Source organism: Gorilla gorilla, chromosome 22 (assembly GCF_029281585.2).
Source record: "Gorilla gorilla gorilla isolate KB3781 chromosome 22, NHGRI_mGorGor1-v2.1_pri, whole genome shotgun sequence".
Taxonomy (NCBI): domain Eukaryota; kingdom Metazoa; phylum Chordata; class Mammalia; order Primates; family Hominidae; genus Gorilla; species Gorilla gorilla.
Window position 1 is genome coordinate 38,839,907 of NC_073246.2, and position 25,046 is coordinate 38,864,952.

At 45.1% G+C, this 25,046-nt stretch overlaps 1 protein-coding gene across 7 annotated transcripts in view; it reads right to left on the reverse strand.

The window, feature by feature from the left end:
• Positions 1–25,046, reverse strand: part of HLCS (holocarboxylase synthetase) — a 232,874-nt gene that overhangs the window by 184,530 nt on the left and 23,298 nt on the right. For 5 of the 7 annotated variants that reach the window (XM_031005219.3, XM_019017845.4, XM_004062769.5 and 2 more), the window contains 2 exons: positions 3,101–3,263; positions 712–1,655 (listed from right to left, as the gene is read on the reverse strand). In XM_031005219.3, coding sequence (XP_030861079.2) covers positions 712–1,655; positions 3,101–3,152 — 996 coding nt within the window. In that variant the 5' untranslated portion in view covers positions 3,153–3,263. Of the gene's footprint in view, positions 1–711; positions 1,656–3,100; positions 3,264–11,596; positions 11,870–12,413; positions 12,530–25,046 lie in introns of those variants that run through there. The other 2 variants (XM_063702695.1, XM_055374013.2) reach the window with 2 other exon arrangements.

Consider the following 25,046-nt stretch of genomic DNA (forward strand, 5'->3'; position numbering starts at 1 on the left):
GTTTGCTTAAACAAACAAAAAGCTAAAAGGAAAAAGAAGATGAGCCAAAGGATCTCCTAAGCAAGAAAAAGAAACTAGCATTTTCCTTTCATCCTCTTTCCATTTTTCCCCTACCTATGTATTAGTATGCCACAAATCTAAGTAGCTTCAATATTCTCTTATTTGAAGTTTTTCTTTTCAGCACTTGGAAGAGTGACAAAACATAAGAAAGGAATTGGGAACCTGAAGATGTTTTTAACACCAACTACCTTGGCAATCAACTGCAGTATTTCATCACAGTGGTCACTGAAGTCTAGAATAACTACCCTGATGGTTTCAACTTCCTACCTTAAATAAAGACTCAATTATATTAACCAAGGGGTGCTCTAAGGCAAGAAAGCAGACCGATGTATTTGAGAAAGATCCTTACTAGTAAAGAACAAAACGAGAATTTTCTGACTAAGCCTCAGTTAACCAGCAAGCTCATTCAACCCTGACAGCCACCTTGTTCCTCCCTCACAAGTCTTTTGGTTAATCAGCGTATTCAAGAAAGCCCTGAACTAAACTAAACTTTCTGCTCACTATCAGCAAAAGCTCCCAGCCAATAGTCAAAAACAGCCCGCAGCACACGAACTCCTGAAACTTTTAAGCGTGTACCTTTAAAAGACATATTCCCTCTCAAAAATACCCACAGATACCCAAAGATCACCAAATCCATGCTGCCCTGAGTACCTGGCAAAGAACAGCTTCTCCCCCGTGAGTTCCAAAAGGCACATGCACAATCATCCTGTCCTTGTCCTCATTCTCCAGGTGGCCCTGGAGCCTGCCAGGGCTGAGCCGGACGGGGCCTTCCTGGTACCTGCAGCCACTGCTCAAGACGCTGAGCTTCACCTCGCTCTGGTCAGCCTTGGAGAAAACCAAGTTCTGGACTGTCTTCTGCAGTGCACCCTTGCTTGTCACCTGAAAGCCACCAAAGGTGAAGGATGAAGACAGGCCCAACACCTTCCCTCCCTGAGAAAGATAGGCCATGAACTTCTGGTACAGGTCTTCAGGAATGGACTCCCTGGTAGCAATGACCAACAGCAGACAGTTGTCCGTCCACGGGTCTCTGAGAGCACTGTCCTCCAGCAGGTGGTAGAGAATGTAACTGTCAACGTCCACACAGTCGGCCAGCACAGACCGGACCTCGTGGAACCGGCCAAGGGCTTCCTGGGAGTCGGAGCCCACATAGAGGAGGATGTTGGGTGCCTTTCCGGTGAGGTTGACTCTCCTCACTTCTCTTTCGGGGGAGGTCTCATCAGCAACACTCTCCAAACTGCTGCTATAATCGTAGGGAAGGTCTGGAATGTTCTCGGCAGACGCAAACTTGACTGACTCAATGGTGCTATTCTCAAGTTCCAGACACTCGTGGCAACTAGACAGATGGAGGTGATAATGCTCAACGGGGCCCCCTCCCCTGTCACTGTCCCCAGCAGGCTCACTCCCAGAGGCACTGCCTCTCCTTTGTTTGGGTTCTTCACCAAGAGCCTTTGGGTCATCTCTGCCAACATGCTCCATACCGTCCTGCTCAGGCTTAATCTCAAGAGAAGGTTCAGGCTTCGGCTCTAGGATCTGGGCTTGCTTGTTTGAGACCTGATCCTTAACTTCCTTCAGAGTGGAGTCCTGCAAGTGCACCGCTAAGGCACGAATAGGAGAGAGAGACAGAAAATTAATCAACACTTCTTGTATGACACATAGCTCATCTCAAGAATCTCATCACCCTCTCTGCATTCTGGGACTTACATTCCAGGACAGCCTCTGGCACAGCTCCCACCTGCATCCCCCCTCAACTCGGGGGCATCCTTTGGAAACACTAATTGTTCCCACCTGAAGACCCCAAGTGAACTCAGCAGTTTGCCCAACATCTTTTATACATACCTATCGGAGAACCTAAGACCCTCTTACGGAATGGTGAAGAAAGTGAGATTCAGAGAGGTGCCTTTGCCTCCTTACTTACAGATTCTATTTCTTGGGTGTTATTCTCCTTCACAATAATGAAACTGAGCAATAAAAAGGACACATATCTAGAGTCTACCCCAGCACGCCCCAGTGAAATGTCACTCTCAGGACATGCCATAGGATCAATGGGAGAAGACTCTTCCCAGTATCTTGTCTCAGGACTGGAACGTAAGTTGACAATCACTAATTCAAAAACATTTATTGAGCACTTGCTACATGTCGGACATGGTATTACAGACATGTACGAGGTGATTCTGGATATTAAGGGATTTACATAAACTTCCAAAGCTGATAAGGGACATTTATTTGCCCATCAGATGAAAGAAGACATTCATAGACATAAAAAGCCTGCTTTTAAGTCTAATTAAGGAAGAACAGTTTGTGTGTTTCCTGAAAAATGATTTGTCCCAAGAAATTGTGATACATATATTTTAAGTAAAAAGTGGTTTGATTTAGAACTTCATAGTAACACTAGCTATGCTTCCCACTCAATCAGAACTGTAGTCTAGACACTAGTTATACTGTATTAAACTATGTGAAATAAATATTATATGGGTTCTGAATTTGAATGCCACCTCATGAGCAATGCAGTCATGAAACCTTCTTGTTTAAGAAATTTAATAAGCACTGAAAATGTACCCTGCAGCCCCTCAAAAAAAATCTTGACACATGCATGAATTGTATATTATTACAGTAAAATCAAACCTGTGGACTGAATTAAACTGAAACTAAGCATAGCCCTTATGTCATGCCAGTAAGAGTGCTCAACAGTCCTTAAGCTAATAACTTATAGTGTCCCACTATGATAAAAACAGGATCTCACTTTGTCACCCACATGGGAATGCAGTGGCGTGATCATGGCTCACTGTGGCCTTCAACCTCCCAGCTCAAGTGATCCTCCCGTCTCAGCCTCCCAAGTAGCCAGGACCACAGGCATGCACCACCACACCCAGCTAATTTTTTTGTTTGTTTGTCTTTTTGGACATAGGGGTCTATGCTGCTCAGGCTGGTCTCGAACTCCTGGGCTCCAAGCGATCCTCCTGCCTCGGCCTTCCAAAGTGCTGGGATTACAGGCATGAGCCACTATGCCTGGCCAATAAAAACATTTTCTAAAGTTACTTACACACAATCTTTTGGGGTACCAGTCCATTATCCATGTGGAGTCTATCTTCCATGAACGCCACCCCCAACTTGCTGAAGTTGTCCACACTCGCTTCAGCAATTAGCTGATAAGGATCCCCAGGTCTGCAAGCTAATGGCAAACAACAGTCTGACCACTTGACAATCTGAGAAAAGGCAGGAGAGGGAGGAGGTGGGAAAAGACAGGTTGAGATTTTTCTTCTCTAAAATAACCAGATACTTTATTTTTCCCTTGAGGCTCCTACCACTAAATTACAGTCATTAATAACAAATTACTGGATATTACATTTTACTAATATCAGAGTTGTTTTGAATTCAGCATTCTCATCTCTACCTGACAACAGTGCTTACGAAACACTAAATATAACTCTCTCATTTAAAAGTAACTGAAGTCTCCACCTTTTTAAGGACTTAAAAGATAAAGGGACATTCCCCCAGACACTGGAAAAACACCATGCTGCCCTTTAAAAACAGAGAAGAGGAGAGAACAAGAAGTCCACAATACCCAATTACTTTCAATGTAACCTTGTGGACCCGCTTTTCTCAAAGTGTGGTCCGAGACCAAGTGCAACTGACCTCCCAGGGAGCACATGAGACCTTCAGAGTCCCGAGCACGACTCCCTCCCTATCTGGTGCGCTGGACTTTCTGGAGTTGAAGTCCAGGAATCAGGATTTAAAACATGCTTCCCCTGTGGTCCCTGCACTCAAACTGTGAGAACAATCCAAAAAGACTCTCCAGACAGTTCCTCCCTGTAAGGAGGTTCACGTTCCTACCACAAGGGGGACAGGGAGAAAGAGAGCAGGCAAAACACCCGGCTTAGCCTTCCAGTTCTTACTACAGAAGACTGTGACACTGGGGCCTGGAACACCCATACTCTCTCTGAGGGTTCCCATGGAGAAGACAGCCTGTGAGGTGAAGCGCCCGGCGCTGCAGTCAGGGGTCTGAGGCCGAGTCAAAGGCAACTAATCATCACTGTCTGTCCTCGGGCAAGCTTCTGACCCTCACAGCGTCCTAATTTGTAAAACAAGAATACTCTACTAAAAATACAAAAATTAGCCGGGCGGGGTGTCGCACACCTGTAGTCCCAGCTACTCGGGGGGCTGAGGCAGGAGAATCGCTTGAACCCAAGAGGCAGAGGTTGCAGTGAGCTGAGATCGTGCCACTGCACTCCAGCCTGGGTGACAGACCAAGACTCCATCTCAAAAAAATATATATATAAATATAATTTAAAGGTTGGTTGTGTTCATGAGATCAAAGAGTATACGTAATGCCCCCAGTAAAAAGCTTAGATTGACTGGAATAAAGTACTCAATTACCGACAGCTGCTTTTATTAGCTGTCACAAATGTGGCTTTAAAAGCAGCAGTGAGCAGCACAGTCTTTCTCTAAGATGCCATGAATGATTGCTCTACTTCCTAAAGATACCTTCTCAGGGACACACTGCCCCGAATTTCATAATTATAGATAAATAATTTTTTATTCCATTTTTATTTATTTGTATTTATTTATTTTTTGAGATGAGTACTCACTCTATCACCCAGGCTGGTCTTGAACTCCTGGCCTTGAGTAATTCTCCCGCCTCAGCTTCCCGAGTAGCTGGGACAACAGGCTCAGGCCACCACACTTGGCTTGAATTCTATTTTAGATATTGGTGGGCTAGGATTTTAGAACTAACTCCTCCTAAAAACTATTTTTTAAATGCTAGATAAAATAAATGAATAAAGCATTACCTTAAAAGTCTGGAAGAACAGACTAGATAATAGTGAACTTCCAGGCCAAGCGTGGGATAAATCCTGAACCTACAGAGGAAAGGGGTATTCCCGCAAGACACGCCACTTCTGCCCCCAGGGTCCTTGCTCATCCAAGCGACTTGGGTTTCAAAAGTCAACGTCCAACTGGCATAAGCATAGACATATAGAGATATGGTTTGGCTGGGTCCCCACCCAAATCTCATCTCGAACTGTAATCCCCATGTGTCAAGGGATGGACCTGGTGGGAGGTAACAGGATCCTGGGGGCAGTTTCCCCCATGCTGTTCTCATGATAGTGAGTTCTCATGAGATCTGATCTTTTGAAGTGTTTGGGCCGGGCGCGGTGGTTCATGCCTGTAATCCCAGCATTTTGGGAGGCCAAGGTGGGCAAATCACCTGAGCTCAGGAGTTCATGACTAGCCTGGGCAACATGGTAAAACTCCGTCTCTACTAAAAACACAAAAATTAGCCAGGCGTTGTTGTGGGTGCCTATAATCCCAGCTATTCAGGAGGCTGAGGCAGGAGAATCGCTTAAACCCAGGAGTTGGAGGTTGCAGTAATCCGAGATCATGCCATTGCACTCCAGCCTGGGTGAAAGAGCAAGACTCTGTCTCAATCAATCAATCAATAAAGTGTTTGGTAGTTTCCTCTCTGTCTCTCGCCTGCCACCATGTAAGACATACCTTGATTCCCCCTTTGCCTTCTGCCATGATGGTAAATTTCCTGAGGCTTCTCCAGCCATGAAGAACTGTGAGTCAATTAAACCTCTTTCCTTTAAAAATTACCCAGTCTTGGGCAGTTCTTTCTAGCAGTGTGAAAACAGACTAACACATATAGACCAAGAGAACAGAGCTGACAGTATAGAAATAAACAGATTCATGGACAACTGAATTTGGACAAGGGTGCCAAGACAACTCAATAAGGAAATAATAGTCTTTTCAACAAATGGTACTGGTACAACTACATACTGACGTGTAAAAGAATGAACATAGTGGCTCATGCCTATAATCCCAACACTTTGGGAAGCCGAGGCAGGTAGACCACCAGGAGTTCGAGACCAGCCTGACCAACATGGTGAAACCCCATCTCTACTAAAAATACAAAAATTGGCTGGGCGTGGTGTCTCACGCATGTAACCACAGCCCTTTGGGAGGCCAAGGCAGGTGGATTGCCTGAGGTCAGGAGCTCGAGACCAGCTTGGCCAACATAGTGAAACCTTGTCTCTACTAAAAAATACAAAAAATTAGCTGGGCGTGGTGGTGGGTGCCTGTAATCCCAGCTACTCAGGAGGCTAAGGCAGGAGAACCACTTGAACCCGGGAGGCAGAGGTTGCAATGAGCCGAGATCGCACCATTGCACTCCAGCCTGGGCAATGAGAGCGAAACTGTCTCAAAAAAAAAAAAAAAAAATACAAAATTTAGCTAGGTGGGAGCAGGCGCCTGTAATCCCAGCTACTCAGGAGGCTGAAGCTAGGAGAATTGCTTGAACCCAGGAGGCAGAGGTTGCAGTGAGCCAACACTCCAGCCTGGCACTCCAGCCTGGGCACTCCAGCCTGGCGACAGTCCCAAAAAAAACCTATTAAACTTTAAAAGACTCAGATTTGCATTAAATCGATACAGAAAAAGAAAAAAACCACAGATAGGGAAGTGTTAAAGACCTCTTTTAGAAAAAGGAGAAACTGGCCAGGCTCGGAGGCTCACGCCTGCAATCGCGCCCGGGAGGTGGAGGTCGTGGTGAGCTAAGATTGCGCCATTGCAGTCCAGCCTGGGAGACAAAGCAAGACTCCGTCTCAAAAAAAAAAAAAAAAAAAAAAAGAATGAAGATAAACCTCTTCCTCACACCATGCAAACCACGTACAAAAATTAACTCAAACTGGATCAAAGACCTCAATATAAGAGCTAAAACTACAAAATTCAGAGAAGAAAACACAGGCATAAATTGTCATGACTTTTGATCAACCAATGGCTTCTTAGATAAGACACCAAAAATACAAGCAACAAAAGAAGAAATAGATAAATTGGACTTCATCAAACATTCTTGTGCTTCAAAAGATATCAAGAAAATGCAAAGACAACACAAAAAAATAGGAGAAAGTATTGGCAAATCATATAAGAACTCCTACAACTCAACAATAAAAAGACAATCCAATTTAAAAATGGGCAAAGGACGTAAGGCACCTGGCAAAGGCACCTGTAGTCCCAGCTACTAGGGAGGCTGAGGCAGGAGAATGGCATGAACCCTGGAGGCAGAGCTTGCAGTGAGCCAAGATTGCGCCACTGCACGCCAGCCTGGGCGACAGAGCGAGACTCCATCTTAAAAAAAAAAAAAGAAAGAAAAGAAAATATACAAACGCCCAATAAGCACAAGAAACACTGCTCAACAACATCAGTCACGAAGGAAATGCATCTCAAAACCACAGTGAGACACAAAGTCATACCCACTAGGATGGCTGGAATCAAAAAAGATACCAACAAGGACAAGGAAAAACTGGAACTCTAATACACTGCTGGTAGAAATTAAGGTGCTGCAGCTGCCTTGGAAGACTTTGGGAGTTCCTCAAAGAGTTAAACATAGAGTTACCATATGATCTAGTAATTCTACTCCCCAGTATATACCTAAGACAACTGGACCTGAACATACGAACACATCTAGATTAGGCTCAGAGGATCTTCCCAAAGGCAAGCCCCAGGGGCCTTCACAAAAGAAACAAACTACGTTCACTGAGAAACAACTGGAAGATCTGAACTTGTTCAATAAGAACGCATATCCAAACCCCAGCCTTCAGAAAGATATGGTCTCCAAAATGGAAATAGATCCAAAAGTACTGTAGGTTTGGCTCAAAAACCTTGGAGCAAAACTCAAGAAAGCCAAATGCAAGCATATTTGGCAAAAACAAGAAGCTCAACAACAGCAAATATCTGAGAATGAGGCTGGGTGCAGTGGCTCACTCCTGTAAATCCCAGCACTTTGCAGGGCTGAGGCAGAAGGATCAGGAATTCAAGACCAACCTGGGCAACATGGCAAAACCCTGTCTCTACGAAAAACTACAAAAAATAGCCAGGAGCCAGGTGTGTTGATGGGCACCCGCAGTCCCCGCTACTCAGGAGGCTGAGGTGGGAGGATCACTTGAGCCTGGGAAGTTGAGGCTGCAGTGAGCTGTGATCATGCCACTACACTCCAGCCTGGGCAACAGAGTGAGACCCTGTCTAAAAAAAAAAAAAAAAATCTGAGGGTAGAGTCAAGACCAATCCTTCTCAGGGAAATATGGACACACTACCCACATCCCCAAATGAGGCCCATCCTAGAGTTTACACAGATCATCAGGCACCCTCATTCCAACTAAACTTAGGCCCCAGTGGTAGGGACCCTATAGACCACTCCAGTGGCCCCAAAATAGTTCATTTTGGCTGCTGCCAAGATCTGAACATATACTGCTTCTAGACACTTCAGAATCCCAAGTTCATTCTCCAAGCTTCCATTTTAATTCTTTTGGTTCCTCATCTCTACAAAATAGAGACATCAGACACAAAAGGTCACATATTGTAATGGTTTATGATGATTCTCATACAAAATAATACTTTTCAGCAGGAAGAAACAAACTTGAGATATGCACAACATGGATGGATTTCAAAAACATTATGTTGAGTGGAAAAAAAAGACGCCAAAGGATACATGCTGTATAATTCCATTTACATGAATTCCTAGAACAGGAGAAACTAATTTACCACGTCAAAAAGATTCGTGGCCCAAGTAGAAAGAATTGAATAGAAAGAGGCACAAGACAAATGCATTGGGGCGATGGTAATGTTTCATGTCTTAATGACCTAGGCAGTTACCTAGGTGTGTAAATTCATCAAAACACACAGAACTGTGCATCTAAAATCTGTGCATTTTATTTTATATAAGTTATACCTCAATTAAAAACTAATATACAACAAAACAGTAAGGACAATTTCTTTATTTTTTTTCCTGCTTCTTTGTTTTGATTTTGGTTTTGGTTTTTTAATTGTTGTTGTTGTTCCATTTGTTCAGCTAATAAGATTTAGTCAGCATCACTAAGTGGACAGTTGGCTTATGTTTCTACATCCTGTTTTTTGGTCACCTCCCTCCATCATCATACTTGAATGACCTCGTCAAGCTCCCTTCATTCATTTTGGCTCTCCCCAAGACGTTCTTCACGTAGTCACCAGGGTAATGTTATTATTCCTTTAAAAATGTTGCACTATTCCTTGGCCTGGCGCGGTGGCTCACGCCTGTAATCCTAACACTTTGGGAGGCTGAGGCGGGTGGATCACGAGGTCAGGAGATCGAGACCATCCTGGTTAACGGTGAAACCCTGTCTCTACTAAAAACACAAAAAATTAGCCAGGCATGGTGACAGGCGCCTGTAGTTCCAACTACTCAGGAGGCTGAGGCAGGAGAATGGCATGAACCCAGGAGGCGGAGCTTGCAGTGAGCCAAGATCACACCACTGCACTCCAGCCTGGGCAACAGAGCGAGACTCTATCTCAAAAAAATAAAAATGTTGCACTATTCCTCTGCTTAAAATCCTTCCATGAATAAGTTCTGAAGATCTACTGTACGTCATGGTGACTACAGGTTTTGGTTGTTTTTTTTTTTTTGTCTCAAAGAAAAAACCACATCATATGTTGTACCCCATAAATATATACAACTAAAAAAAAATACTTTCACGGCCATTTTTCATCATTCAGGAAAAAAAAATATGCCCACATATAAAGCTTGTATGCAAATGTTCACAGCAGCATTATTCACAATAGCCAAAAGGTAGAAACAACCCAAATGTCCATCAACAGATGAACAGACAAATAAAATGTATATATCTATACAGAGGACTATTATTCAACCATAAAAAGGAATGAGAATGAACTACTGATGCATGTTACAACGTGGATGAATCTCAAATACATTACATTAAGTGAAAGAAGCCAACAACTAAAGGTCACATATTCTATGAGGCTATTTACATGAAGTATCTAAAATAGGCAAATCTAGAGTCAGAAAGCAGATTCGCGGTTGCCAGGATGTGGTGTCAGGGAGCAGACAGTGAATGCTGACAAGTGTGTGCTTTCTTTCTGGTGTGCTGAAAATGTTTTAGAATTAGATAATGCTAATGATTCCACAACTTTGTGAATATACTAAAAACTACTGAATTGTTTTTCAAGGGTGAGTTTCATGTGAATTATATCTCAATTTTTTAAAACAAAAAGAAAAGAGTCCAGGCAGTTTTTTTGTCTCTACACTCTTCCAGCACAGCCTAGTCAGTCCAACTTCCCAAACTTCAATCCTGGCTCCTCTGGTTAAGGGCGTGTGACCTGAGCAAGCTACTCAAATTCCCCAAGCTTCAGTGTCCTGTCTGTAAGGTAGAGATAAGAGCACCTACCTTGGAAGGTTACTGGGAGCACTAAAAGGGATCATCCATAAAGTGCCTGGGCCACAAGGGTGCTCTTATGTTTCCAAAATATAAAGTCCTTTAGAGCAAGTAACCTCATGAGAAACCACATCATCCCTAGTGGGCAAAAACCGAACTTGGCAGGGAATGGGGAAGTGAAAAAAATCTTAGACATTACAACAGTTTGTGGCCCTCCAAGGCTCAATCCTATCCCTCAACTTCTTTATTTTTTTATTTTTTTTGTTTTTTGAGACAGGGTCTTACTTTATCACCCAGGCTGGAGTGGTGCAGTCATGGCTCATTGCAGCCTCGACTTCCTGGGCTCCAGCAATCCTCCCAACTCAGCCTCCCGAGTAGCTGGGACGACAGGCATGCACCACGATGACGGGCTAATTTTTGCATTTTTTGTAGAGACGGGAATTCGCTATGTTGCCCAAGCTGGTCTCAAACTCCTGAGCTCAAGCGATCCTCCTGCCTCAACCTCCCAAAGTGCTGGGATTACAGGCGTGAGCCACCATGTCCGGCCCCCCACAACAAAATCTTATTCCTTAGTAGCTCATTTCTCTTCTCAGAGTGAACTTGAATTTAATTATTCTCCTTGGAAAAACAATCATGAAAAAAAAAACTTGAGAAACATTGCCTTTGAGGGGAAAAGAATAAACGCAGGCCTTTATGGCCAACTCACTAACCTGTGTAGAATATTTGGACAAAGAGAAACTCCAGAATTTTCATTTAGCTCTACTTGTAGCTTTCCTTCCACTTTACCACCTACTTCTCCCACCTCCTCGCGGACACACAGCCAAGGGAAGCAGAATTCACCTAGACGGTCAGGCCCACCCAATGTTTCAGCAGAGTTCTACATTTCAGAAATGACATCTTTGATTCAGGACAGAGAGTTCGTTGAGTTCAGCTTTGGGAATGGGGGAAGGGACGTCAGTTCAGGAAGATGAGAAGATAAACTAACACCGTGGCAGGGCAGACTTCTGGGATGAAGGTGCGTGGGAAATAGGGAAACGAACAGGGCAACCTCCCGCGGGAAGCTAAAGGCACCATTGTCCTCAGAGCAATCAAAGGAGGAGGAGAACCGCTCAGCCAATGGAGACTCAACTCGGAATTTAGCTGTAAAAACATTGATTTAGCCCCCTGCGGTAGCAGGCACTGGCAGTGTAAAAGGAGCTAATGATGAAATTCCCACACACCTCTGAAGAGGAATGAAGCAGGAGATAAACAAAGGAAGAGGAAGGACCGGAAGAGCCCAAAGAACAATACATCCACACATCCCGGATCAAGTTTCTCCACTCTGCCAACTGTTTCCTCACCTAAGTGCATTTCCGTTTTCTAGGAGCGTGGTCCATGAGCCATGGACCATGCAAACGCCTTCAAGCAGCGCTGGGTGCTCCGATCAAAGCAGAACCGCGGTCACTGATACATCGTCCAGGGTGTTTGCCTTCCAGTGGATAAAGGCAAACAGGACACTTTAAATTTGCACTTCGAGATGGAAACAAAGGCATGGAAAAGAGAAGGGAAGTCAAGCAAAAGGCTCACTCCCAAAGATCAAAGCTAAGGAAGCCCTGGCTGTCCCTAAACAAAGGAGTTTCCTCCTATAATAGCAGCCAGCAGAAATCTGTTAAGTAACTAGAGCTCTTGACTTGATGTTACAATGTATGGCAGCAGGCAAGGCATATCTTCTCTGCTCAACTTAAAACTCACATCCAAGAAGCAGTCCAGGAGTGAAAGACCCCAGGTTGGCCCTGCCCAACAGGGGGCATTGGCAGGCAGCAGCTCTGCAGTGAGTGGGGAACAGAAATCTCAACAACCCACTGGTACCCAGAGCCAGATCACGGATGCTGCTAATTTTTCTGACTCTTGTTTCTCCTCTTCCAAATCATCTTAATTCAACGTGAAATTGTTAAAAAGCTCTAGTAACAAATTGGATGGAGCAAGGCTGGAAACGCAGAGGTAAAGAATTTGAAAATACAGGGCCAGGCACGGTGGCTCACACCTGTAATCCCAGCACTTTGGGAGGCCGAGACAGGTGGATCACGAGGTCAGGAGTTCGAAACCAGCCTGGATGGCATCGTGAAACCCCTGCCTCTACTAAAAATACAAAAATTAGCCGGGCATGGTAGCGCGCACCTGTGGTCCCAGCTACTCGGGATGCTGAGGCAGGAGAATCACTGGAACCCAGTAGGCAGAGGTTGTGGTGAGCCGAGACCGCACCACTGCACTCCAGCCTGGGCGACAGAACGACACTCCGTCTAGAAAAAAAAAAAAAAAAGAATTTGAAAATACAAGACTAAAGGGAAGAGGTTATTTTTAACTTTTGGCTATCCTTGCTGTCTTTTGTGTCTGGAAATAGAGAGGATAAAGGAGAGCTACAAAATTGACTTTCACTTGATATTATGTAAAAAGACAGGCCAGGTGCGGTGGCTCATGCCTGTAATCCCAGCACTTGGGGAGGCCGAGGCAGGAAGGATAGCTTAAGCCCAGGAGTTCAAGACCAGCCTGGGCAACAAGGTGAAACCCCATCTCTACTAAAAACAAAAGACTAGCTGGGTGTGGTGGCACACGCCTGTATTCCCAGCTACTTGGGAGGATTAGGTGGGAGGATGGATTGAGCCCAGGAAGTAAAGGCTGCAGTGAGCCATGATCATGCCACTGCACTCCAGCCCAGATGACAGAATGAGACCCTGTCTCAAAAAAAAAAAAAAAAAAGACAATATACCCTATGGCACTTTTAAGGGTATTGGAAAATCAAGTAACAGTGTAAGAGTTATCACAAAGTCACTGCAAGCAGGAGCTGAAATAGTCAACTGACCCAGATGGAGCTGAAAAGAGGAATTGCGAAACCATGACTGACCAGATGCTCAGGGAAAGGGCAGGTCTCGCTGAATAACTGAGAAAATAATACAAATATTATGAGAATAAATACCTTTGTTGCCACACAGAAGAATGTTATTATTGTGTTCTGTAGACGGCCGATACACCGCCGAGGCCTGCTAAGGTGTGCTGCATTCACATCCACAGTTACCTCCCACCTCATCCCCCCATTCCACTGATGTAAGCTGAGGAAGAAGAGGAGTTTTAAGAGGTATCCCAAGTGGTTTAGTTACCCACTCATGTTTAACAAACCACCCCAAAATTCAGTGGCTTAAAACTAATCCTTTATTTTGCTCACGAATCTCAATCTGGACAGGACTGGGCAGGAACAGCTTAACTCTGCTCCATGTGGCATCAGGTAGAGTGACTAAACCAGGGCTGGATGACCTACTTTCAAGATGCCTCTGTCACTGAGCTGGAGCTGCCTGTCAGCTGGGAGCTCAGCCAGGGCTGTCCATGAAGAGCCACATGTCCTTCTCCTTCATGTGGATCTCGCCACAGGGCAGCTTGAGCTTCCTCACAGTATGGGAGCTGGACTCCCAGATGGCATGTTCCAAAAGCCCAGATGGAGGCTCCAAGGTTTCTCATGATCTGGCCTGAGAATTTTCAGAATGTCACTTCTACCATATCCCAATGGACACACAAATCACTAAGGTCAGTTCAGATTCAAGGGAGGGGGAAGTGACTCCACCTCTCAATAGGAGGAAAGAATTTGCAGCCATCTTCAATGCGCTGCAACAAGTTTGTGCCAGCAATTAGTCTTCCCCTTCTGCATGAGAATGACATGTCCCTAAATGGGCATGCTCCTTTGGCCCAGGACCCTGCACAAGAGAGATGTAGAGAGCCGAGAGCTCAAAGCAGAGTCACAGCTGGAAACAGCAGCAGCGAACCTGCTGAGCATGAGTAACATACCCAAGAAACTAGGATTCACTGTTAGAAGCCACTGGGATTCTAAGCTTATCTGTTACTTCAGCAATCTGATTAACACAATGTGCAAAACTGCATTCCTGACAACAGCCTTCTAAGCCCTTCCTGCTACATTCCCCATCTGCACAAGTGACCCACCATCCACCCACAGGCCATCACCTCCTAACCAGTATGGACATGTCTCTATCTCAGCGTTCCTACTCCCAACACTCATCAAGCCCATTATCTTTTCCCAGGTGGCCACAATCTGTTCCAGGTTTGCTCCCCTCCGATCCCTTCTGCAATCTGCCTGAATTGTGACCTTCCTAAAGTGCAAATCTGATCATTCTGCTTTTTTTAAAAAAAAAAAAATGGTTTTAGCCTACTGTCCCTGGGATCAAGTCCAAATTCCTGGTTAACACATATAAGCCTTGTTTGATGTATGTATTATGTCCATTTGCCATCCAATTTGAGTATATTCAATTCTGCTACATAGAAAACAAGAAAACAAATAGCATGGATGAAACTCATAGTGAGTCAAAAGCTTGTAAGACACGCTCAAGACAGAGAAAATAAGTGGAACATACGTGCATTGAACATAGATAAAAAGGACAAAACCAAAGAGTGTTAGTCCTAGGCAGAAAGTCACGGGAGAACCAATCTTTCTTTTTTTTTTTTTTAGAGAAAGGGTCTCACAGCTTTGTCACCCAGCCTAGAGTTCAACAGCGCAATCAGGACTCATTGCAGCCTCGACCTCCTGGGCTCAAGCAATCCTCCCACCTCAGCCTCCCAAGTAGATGGGACCAAAGGCATACGCTACCATCCCTGGCTAAATTTTTTTTTTTTAATTTCTTGTAGAGACAGCATCTTGCTGTGCTGCCCAGGCTGACCAGGGCCAATCTTATCAAATCTTAAATATTAGTAAGACACAAACTATGCCACTTGACAGTTATGTCATCCTTAATTTGGCCACCCACTTTGACCCCATTTATATACTGTCTAGAAACACATGAAAAAACACAGCATCCCAGCAGGTCTCTGGTAAGCCACAGCTATTGCAGACATATATATCCAAATATCTCCAACAAAGCACCTTCCACCTTCTGGGCCCTTGTGTAACTTCAGCTCTAGTCCTTGTGCTGACACCATTGGCAGGGAAGGCTGATGCAGCAGAGAGACAGGACTCCATGTATGAACATTGCATGGCCCAGGATTCAGATTGTGCTGCTTCCATTCCATAGGCACCTGATCCTAAGTGTTAACCAATCCCAGAACTCTCCCCTTATTTCTTGCTGCATGTTTTGAATTGATGTGATAAACAATGTGATTCGAGCGTCTTAACTCAGCCTATGAGACTCTCTATTCTGTGACTGCTGGAATAGGCTGCTTGGCCATGTTCTTGGAAGCTACCACCATACCAAGGTAATCTCCCACAAAACATTCCAGCCCCTGCTTTCCCCTATGGCCTTATCTAGGGCCATTCCCCAACTCAGGTGAATGCAGACTCCAAATGTACTGAGCTGTGTGCAGGGGCCAGGTGCAAATGCTTTCTGTACATCTGCACATGCTGTTCTACCTGAGAAGTCCTTTCCTCCTTTCACCTATTTTTACCTTAAACCTCACACATCATCTACCCTGGAAAGTCCTTCCTGACCTCACGCATCTAAGTAGGTCCCCCCCCATAATCCCTATCCATGCCTTCTATAGTACTTAACACGGTGACCTTTAATTGTTCATTTACTTAGCTCTCTGCTCTCCCACACTGTGAACTCCTTACAAACAGAGAATGTCATCTCTGAATGAATCTTTCATCTCCATGTAACACATGCCTCCAACCCTACCTAGCACACAATCTGGCATATAACAGGCACTGAAAATAAACCTTCAATGAATGCCTTGATCAAGTACAAGGAACATAAGCAAATTTCCTGTGGAAAAAAAGAATTGTATTAAGTTCTTTGGGTCAACAATTCTTACTAAATGCAATTGCTAATATAAGTATAGAAAATATTGAAAACTGAGCTGAATCTGCCATCACTTGTTGGTATTACTGCATCAAGCAAAATAAGTAAAACGTAGCTGTTCAATAAATGTTAATGAATGAATAAGCGAAAATATGAGTATGTGAATGCTACATTTTTTAAAACTGAATTTTAAGATCCATTTATCTGTTGTTGGTAATCTGTAGAATGACCACAGATCAAAGCCATTTGAAATATCCAAAATTCAAAAAGATATTTTAAATATCTTTAAGAGTTGTGTAGTCTTAAAGATGTGAAAAAATATAAGATCCCATCAATTCAAATGTCCTTCTTACATAATATATTTTTCTATTTAATACCTTAGGACCCTGTTAAATTCAAATGGCTGTGAAGTCAGGTGGAACATACACACACAGATTCGTAAGAACCCCCCAAAATGCAAAATCCTATCAAGCAGTCAACCCAAATGGGAACTGTCAACTTGGCTAGAAGACAGTGAGCTATGAGATCAATCCCTTTTTAAGCTTTGAATCCTAATTTATAAAATGGAGCTCGGGGTAACAGCCAGAGTGGTCAACATGAATGGCTCTGGACGTCTCTAGCTCCTGGTTGCAAGACCCACTGATGTCTCTGATCACAAGTGAAATTAGTTAACTGGACTGTGGCAATCCTCCTTGTTGGGAAGGCATTCTTCTACCCCAGAAAATTAAGAATTAAGTAACCACGGCCGAGCGCGGTGGCTCATGCCCGTAATCCCAGCACTTTGGGAGGCCAAGGCGGGCAGATCATGAGGTCAGGAGATGGAGACCATCCTGGCCAACATGGTGAAACTCCGTCTCTACTAAAAATAAAAAATTAGCTGGTTGTGGTGGCGCGGGCCTGCAACTCCAACTACCCGGGAGGCTGAGGCAGGAGAATTGCTTGAACCAGGAAGTCGGAGGTTGCAGTGAGCCGAGATCGTGCCACTGCACTCCAGCCTGGTGACAGAGCGAGACTCCGTCTCAAAAAAAAAAAAAAAAGAATTAAGTAACCACCATTCAGCAAGAAGGTCTTAATTAAATATTCCTTGGAAAGTCAGTTAACTGAAATGATAGCTGTGGCAGAGATGCTAATTATCTCCCAAAATCTAGCCTTTCTTTCTCCCTTACAAGAACAGAACTCCCAGTTTCTGCTGAATCCATGACTGTCCAGCTAGGGAATGCATTTTGCAGACTACCCTGCACCTACGTGACCAAGGGGACTATGTGACTAAGTTCTGTATGATGAAATGGGAGCAGAAGTCGCCACGTGAAATTTCTGAATCACAACAGTACTTTTTTAATTTACTAATTTTTTAGAGATGAGGTTTCACTCTAATACAATGGCAATCAAAGCTCACTGCAACCTCAAACTTCTGGCCTAAAGTGATCCTCCCACCCCAGCCTCTCAAGTAGCTGGGACCACAGGCGGGAGCCACCATGCCAAGATGGATCACAGTTTTAAAGAGGAAACTGGTTGTCTTCCAACCTTCTCTCTTCCCCCACTCTGAAGGCTAGATGAAGCTGACACTGGTGGAGTAGCAGGAGAGCCAGACTCTAGCAAGAGAGAACCACTACCTAGGATAGAGGAGGGAAGACAGGAGAAGGAAGCAAGGAAGAAGATGAGGAAAAAAATGGGTCCCTGGATGGACTTCCAAAGCAAAACCACTGCCCAGAGAGAGAAATTTAACTTCTAGCTTGTTTGAGCCCCTGTAGCTCTGGGTCCCACTGTTATACAACTTAGCCTGTATCCTACATAATATAGTAACTATGCTCCCTAAGACGCTGTACATCTTTTAGCCCCATAAAGACATATAATTAACAATTTAGGAAATTAAAAGCACAGCAGTCATTATTTTATGTTAAAAAGGAACCTGAACATGTTTGATATTTTATATAATTGCAATATTTTGGAAAGTCTGATCTTGGCTTTAAGTTGAAATCTTACTAAACTTATATATAATATTAGAATATATAAGAAAACTTCAAGCTTACCATATTTGTAAATTTAATATAGTCATGTACCACATAATGTCTCGCCCAACGATGGACCACATATATGATGGCTGTCCCTCATAAGATTACAATGGAGGTAAAAAATTCCCATGGTCTAATGACATTGTAGTACAGCACAGTACTCATGTATTTCTGGTAATGCCGGTGTACACAAACCTACTGGGCTGTCAGTCATATAAAAGTATAGCACAGACAAGGCCAGACGCAGTGGCTGATGCCTGTAATCCCAGCACTTTGGGAGGCCGAGACCATCCTAGGCAACATGGTGAAACCCCGTCTCTACTAAAAATACAAAAATTAGCCAGGCATGGTGGCTCGCGCCTGTATTCCCAGCTACTAGGGAGGCTGAGGCAGGAGAATCACTTGAACCCGGGAGGCAGAGGTTGCAGTGAGCTGAGATCACACCACTGCACTCCAGCCTGGCGACAGAGCGAGATTCCATCTCAAAAATAAAATAAAATAAAATAAAATAAAATAAAATAAAATAAAAAGTATAGGCCAGGTGCAGTGGCTCACACCCATAACCTCAGCACTTTGGGAGGCTGAGGCAGGCAGATCACGAGGTCAGGAGATCAAGACTATCCTGGCAAACATGGTGAAACCCTGTCTCTACTAAAAAAATACAAAAAATTAACCAGGCGTGGTGGCAGGCGCCTGTAGTCCCAGCTACTTGGGAGGCTGAGGCAGGAGAATGGCGTGAACCCGGGAGGTGGAGCTTGCAGTGAGCCGAGATGCGCCACTGCACTCCAGCCTGGGCAACAGAGCAAGACTCAGTCTCAAAAAAAAAAAAAAGTATAGCACAGACAATTACATACAGTACACAGTACCTGATAATAAACAACTGTTACTGGTTTATGTGTTTTCTATGTTTTCTATTATTTTAGAGTATACTCCTTCTACTTATTAAAAAACAAAACAAAACAAAACAAAACAAAAAAACGGCTGGGTGTGGTGCCTCATGCCTGTAATCCCAGCACTTTGGGAAGCCGAGGCGGGGGGATCACTTGAGGTCAAGGGTTCGAGACCAGTCTGGCCACCATGTGAAACCTCATCTCTGCTAAAAATACAAAAATTAGCCAGGTATGGTGGCATGCACCTGTAATCCCAGCTACTTCGGAGGCTGAGGCAGGAGAATTGCTGGAACCCGGGGCCGGAGGTTGCAATGAGCCAAGATCGTGCCATTGAACTCTAGCCTGGGCAGCAGAGTGAGATTCTGTCTCAAAAAAAACCCAACAAAACAGTTAACTGTAACAGCCTGAGGCAGGTCCTTCAGGAGCTACTGTGGGGGAAGGCATTGTTATCACAGGAGTTCACTGCTCCATGCACGTTACTGCCCATGAAGACCTTCCAGGAGGACACATGTGCAGTGAAAGTCAGTGATACTGACGATCCTGACCCTGGGCAGCCTAGACTAATGTGTGTGTTTCTACATTAGTTTTTAGCAAAAAAAGTTTAAAAAGTAAGAAACAGGCTGGACATGGTGGCTCACAACTATAATTCCAGTGCTTGGTGAGGGCTGAGGTGAGAGGACTGCTTGAAGCCAGGAGTTGGAGATCAGTCTAGGAAACATAGCAATTTGTATGTTCACAAATTTGTAGAGGTAAATAAATGAAAATAAGAATAAAATTTTAAAAACAAAATTTTTTTAAAAATATATAAAATCTTAGAAAAAAGCTTTTAGAATAAGGATAGAAAGAAAATATTTTTTACAGCTGTACAATGTGTTTGTTTTAAGCTGTTATTATGAAAGAATCAAAAATTTTAAAAAATCAAGTTTATAAAGTAAAAACATGATAGTAAGCTAAGATTAATTTATTATCGAAGAAGAAGGCTGTTATAAATTCAGTGTAGCCTAAGTGTACAGTGTTTATAAAGTCTAAAGTAGTGACTGTTGTGTCCTAGGCTTTCACATTCACACGCCACTCACTCACTGACTCGCCCTGAGCCACTTTCAGTCCTGTAAGCTCCATTCATAGCAAGTGCCCTATACAGGTGTACTGTTTTTTATCTTTTATACTGTATCTTTACTGTGCCTTTTCTATGCTTAGATACACAAATACTTACCACTGTGTTACAGCTGCCTACAGTATCCAATGCAGTAACATGCTGTACAGGTTTATAGCCTAGGAGCAATAGGCTACCCCATAAATCCCAGGTGTAAAGTAGGCTACAGCATCTAGATTTGTGTAAGTACACTCTATGATGTTTGCATGATGAAATCACCTAAGGACGCATTTCTCACAATGTGTATCTGTCGTGAAGCAACACATTAACTATAATGTATACGAATTATGTAAGTGTTCAAAAACGTGGTGTCTGTTAATCCAGACAACTTAAAAATCTAAAAAGAAACTGGGAGGAGGGGTGGGTGGAGTCATGAGGAAGGAGCAGGAGCAAGTAGATGGACTCAGGGGGTGGGGAGGCACGTGTAGTTCTAGCGGTGAGTTCATGGGTATTTACTGTATTATTTCAAATCCACAGGTGAATGAGATCCATGCACAAACCAACGATGAGAGTACATTTGGAACAAGGAGTATGGTTAACCCAATTCTGTGTACCTAGAGTCCTAAAATGAAATGAAATATTTTAAGATATTTGAGTTTGTAGGCCGGGTGTGGTGGCTCACACTTGTAATCCCAGCACTTTGGGAGGCCGAGGTGGGCAAATCACAAGGTCAGGAGATCAAGACCATTCTGGCTAACACAGTGAAACCCCATCTCTACTAAACATACAAAAAAAATTAGCCGGGTGTGGTGGTGGGCGCCTGTAGTCCCACCTACTCGGGAGGCTGAGGCAGGAGAATGGCATGAACCCAGGAGGCAGGGTTGGCAGTGAGCCGAGATCGCGCCACTGCACTCTAGCCTGGGCAACAGAGCGAGACTCCGTCTCAAAAATAAATAAATAAATAAAAAATAAATAAAAGTCCAAGGAGCCGGAAGTGGTGGCTCATGGCTGTATCCCAGCACTTCAGGAGGCTGAGGCGGGCAGATCACCTGAGGTCACGAGTTCAAGACCCACCCTGGCCAACATGGTAAAACCCCGTCTCCACTAAAAATACAAAAAATTACCTGGGCGTTGTGGCGGGCGCCTGTAGTCCCAGCTACTCGGGAGGCTGAGGAAGGAGAATGGCATGAACCCGGGAGGCAGAGCTTGCAGTGAGCCGAGATCGCGCCACTGCACTTCGGCCTGGGCAACTGAGCAAGACTGCGTCTCAAAAAAAAAAAAAAGAGGCCGGGCGTGGTGGCTCACGCCTGTAATCCCAGCACTTTGGGAGGCCGAGGCAGGTGGATCCCAAGGTCAGGAGATCGAAACCTTCCTGGCTAACATGGTGAAACACCGTCTCTACTAAAAATACAAAAAAATAAAATAAAATAAATTAGCCGGACGTGGCAGCATGTGCCTGTAGTCCCAGCTACTCGGGTGGCTGAGGCAGGAGGATGGCGTGAACCTGGGAGATGGAGCTTGCAGTGAGCCGAGATCGCGCCACCGCACTCCAGCCTGGGCAACAGAGTGAGACTGTCTCAAAAAAAAAAAAAAAGAAAGAAAGAAAGAAAGAAAATTAGCCCTGAGTTCACCAAAACCGTCATATCAACAGGAAAGAAAGAAAGAAAGAAAGAAAGAAAGAAAGAAAGAAAGAAAGAAAGAAAGAAAGAAAGAAGGAAAAGAAAGAAAGAAAGAAAGAAAGAAAGAAAGAAAGAAAGAAAGAAAGAAAGAAAGAAAGAAAGAAAGAAAATTAGCCCTGAGTTCACCAAAACCGTCATATCAACAGCTGGTCTTCTTCTACCAAACATAAGAGACATAAGTACTGTTTGACTGGACCTAGGTTAATAAAAGCTTTATTTTGGAATCTCAACGATCTAGATCTCTTTAAAACCATTAATTCGTTCCTCTCGTTACTAGAAAGGATAGAAGCATTGGTTAAAATCTTATCTCTCACTTAGCAGCTGGTTAAAACCTTGTCTAGGCCGGGAACAGTGGCTCACGCCTGTAATCCTAGCACTTTGGGAGGCTGAGGCAGGCAGATTGCCTGAGCTCAGGAGTTCGAGACCAGCCTGGGCAACACGGTGAAACCCGGTCTCTGCTAAAATACAAACAATTAGCTGGGCGTGGCAGCGTGCGCCTGTAGTCCCAGCTACTTGGGAGGGTGAGGCAGGAGAATTGCTTGAACCCGGGAGGTGGAGGTTGCAGTGAGCTGAGATCGCACCACTGCACTCCAGCCTGGGCAACACAGCAAGACTCCATCTCCAAAAAAAAAAAAGAAAGAAAACCTTGTCTATCACTTAGCAATGATATTCCTATCACTTTAGGAATGTCATTTAATCTTATAGCCTAAGTTTTCTTATCTTCAAAATGGCAATAATAATAATGATAATACTTTGTAGAGCCGTTAAGTATTAGTGATGACAGCTGCAGCCAGTCTGGAGCAGGGTAGGCGCGGCCAGGGATATGCGCTCTGTGGAACCAGGAGGAGCTGGGAGCAGGCAGGAGCCCTTCCCGCTTCTGAGTTGGCGGGGCAGGAGCCCAGTGCTCCCAGGCATAGCTGCAGCCTCCCAGCCACAGCTGCGGACCTGGGCATCCCTGCACTCTCAGGGGTCCCAGAAGCCCCCGCTTCCCCACAGGCTTGGAAATGCCTGATCCCCCTGCCTGGCCTCTTCCTGCTCCCTGTGCCCGCTCTGATTCTGGAGCAAAATTGAAGCTGAGCCTGGGTGCTGTCGCAACCCGGCCAGGTGAGTGCTGCTCAGGATGGTGCTGACTCACCAGCCCCCTGCCACCTCAGCCCCCCTCTAGACTTTAGGAGCCACTCTGGACCACGAGGATGGGAGGGAGGCCGAGGAGGGGCTGAGGACGGCTGGTTGCAGGCCTGTAGGCACCCCTCAGCACAAACAGCCTGGGCACCTTGGACAACATGACTGACAGCAGAAGGCAGACAGGCTCATAGGTAGAAAGGGGCGGGTCCCTGGTGACGCCCATACCTTCAAGCCAAGACCAGCCCAAAACCTGGGGACCTGGCTGTCAGTTCCAGGTGAAGCCTGTGGCCCAGAGTGAGAACTTAGAGTGCTTTTTCTGGCCCGCCCATGGCTGCCCATGGACCAATCAGCATGCGCTTCCTCCCTTCTGAGCCCATGAAAACCTCAGACCCAGCCAGACTCACACAGAGGCTGGGACTACCAGCTGCAGAAAGGAGCTACCCACTTCAGGTCTCCTGAGAGCTGTTCTGCCACTCAGTGAAGCTCCTCTCTGCCTTGCTCACCTTCCAGTTGCTCACCCTCCACATACCTCATTCTTCCTGGATGCAGGACAATAACTCAGGACCCACCGAATGGCGGTACTAAAAGAGCTGTAAGACAAACCAGGGCTGAAACATGTCCCCGTGCTCACTACATTGCAGGCAACAAGAAGGAGAGAAGAACTGTGGCCCTTTAAGAAGCCAAGATCTAGGGGCTCCCCAAGCCAAGGCTGTAAACACCCTCTTTGGGGCTCTGTGGTTCCCAGCGTCTCCATGCTTCCAGGTGCCACCATGTTCCCCTTGTCCAGACATGGGTGCCCACAGCAAAAGCCTCATTCAGTACACCTGGTCCAGCCACAGCCTTCCATGGAACCACCCACCCCCCGACCCTGCACTTCTCACCCACACACCCCTTGCCGCTCTGCACCCAGCTTGCCCCTGGTAGGTGTGCGATCTGAGCTGGTAGAATGAGCTGAGTGCAGCCTGCCAGGCCAAGTGGGTGGAATAAGACCAGTGGGCACAAGCAATACTTAGGCAGAAGGCACCGCTAGCCACAGAGGTTTCTGTCTGGTGAAACGACACCCCAAGGATCCTGTGACATTAGGGGTAACGTTTATAAAATACGTAGCAAGGGCTCAATAAATGGCTTATTATTATCATAAGTGTCTACAGGGCTAAACGAAACATTACAAACCTTCAGGAGAGAATGTACTGTCTTAACACACTGCACTGCTCCAGGCCCATCTGCCTGATGCTCTGCCCGCTCCAGGGCCCCCATCAGAAAGTCTCTCGCTATCCTATACTATCTGCACCTGCCTCCCCTTATTTTGGTTCACCCTGAATTCCAGTCAATTACTTCTTGTTTACTTCCCCGTTTTTCTTCTTCTCTCAATACAGCATCTTACAGATAATCTTCATGAAATGGGAATCCAGTAAACATGGCTAGCATCAGCAAAATCCCCACTGGATGATCTACATAGCAGGGAACAATGGCGGGTGAGGACCCACAAGTGAGGGGAAGGAAGCTGCAAGGGTACGCTGGGGTCAGACCTCCAGGAGCCTCAGGGCATGGACTGCACCTGGAGGGATGACATCCACCAAAAGCTTATGCAACACTGTCCCAACTGGATGTGGGTCCAGAATGACTAACTCTGGCCATCAAGAGGAATGCCCAAGGAAGGGACATGAGACAGGATATTTTCACAGCTCAGACAAAAGATAATGAACATGAGGATGGAATGAGGAGCAGTGGAGATGAAGGAGAGGAGCTGACAATTTAGGGAGTGCTGTTAGAACTCATAACTTCACGGAAGCGAGGAGGAGGTGCAAGGAAAAGCCGGGTGGCGTGTTAATTTGGGATTTTCTCTCTTTGAAGTAGAAGAATACAAACACAACTCATTTTGGACATGTGGCTGAGGTTGAAGTATTTTCAGAATACTCAGGGAAAGACGTTTAGGACGTAGGTGGTGATATACCCCAGCCACTCAGGTCGATTTAGGAAGCAAGAAATTGTAGGAATGGATGAGATGACCTGAGAGAGAGTGCTGCTCAATAAAAACATAACGTGAGCCACAAATACAAGCCACACACGTGGTTTTAACTTTCCTAGCAGTGACCAGGCGTGGTGCCTAACATCTTTAATCCAAGTATTTTGGGAGGCTGAGGAGGTAGGATCCCTTGAGCCCTGAGTTTGAGGCTGCAGTGAGCTATAATGACCACTGTACTCCAGCCTAGGTGACAC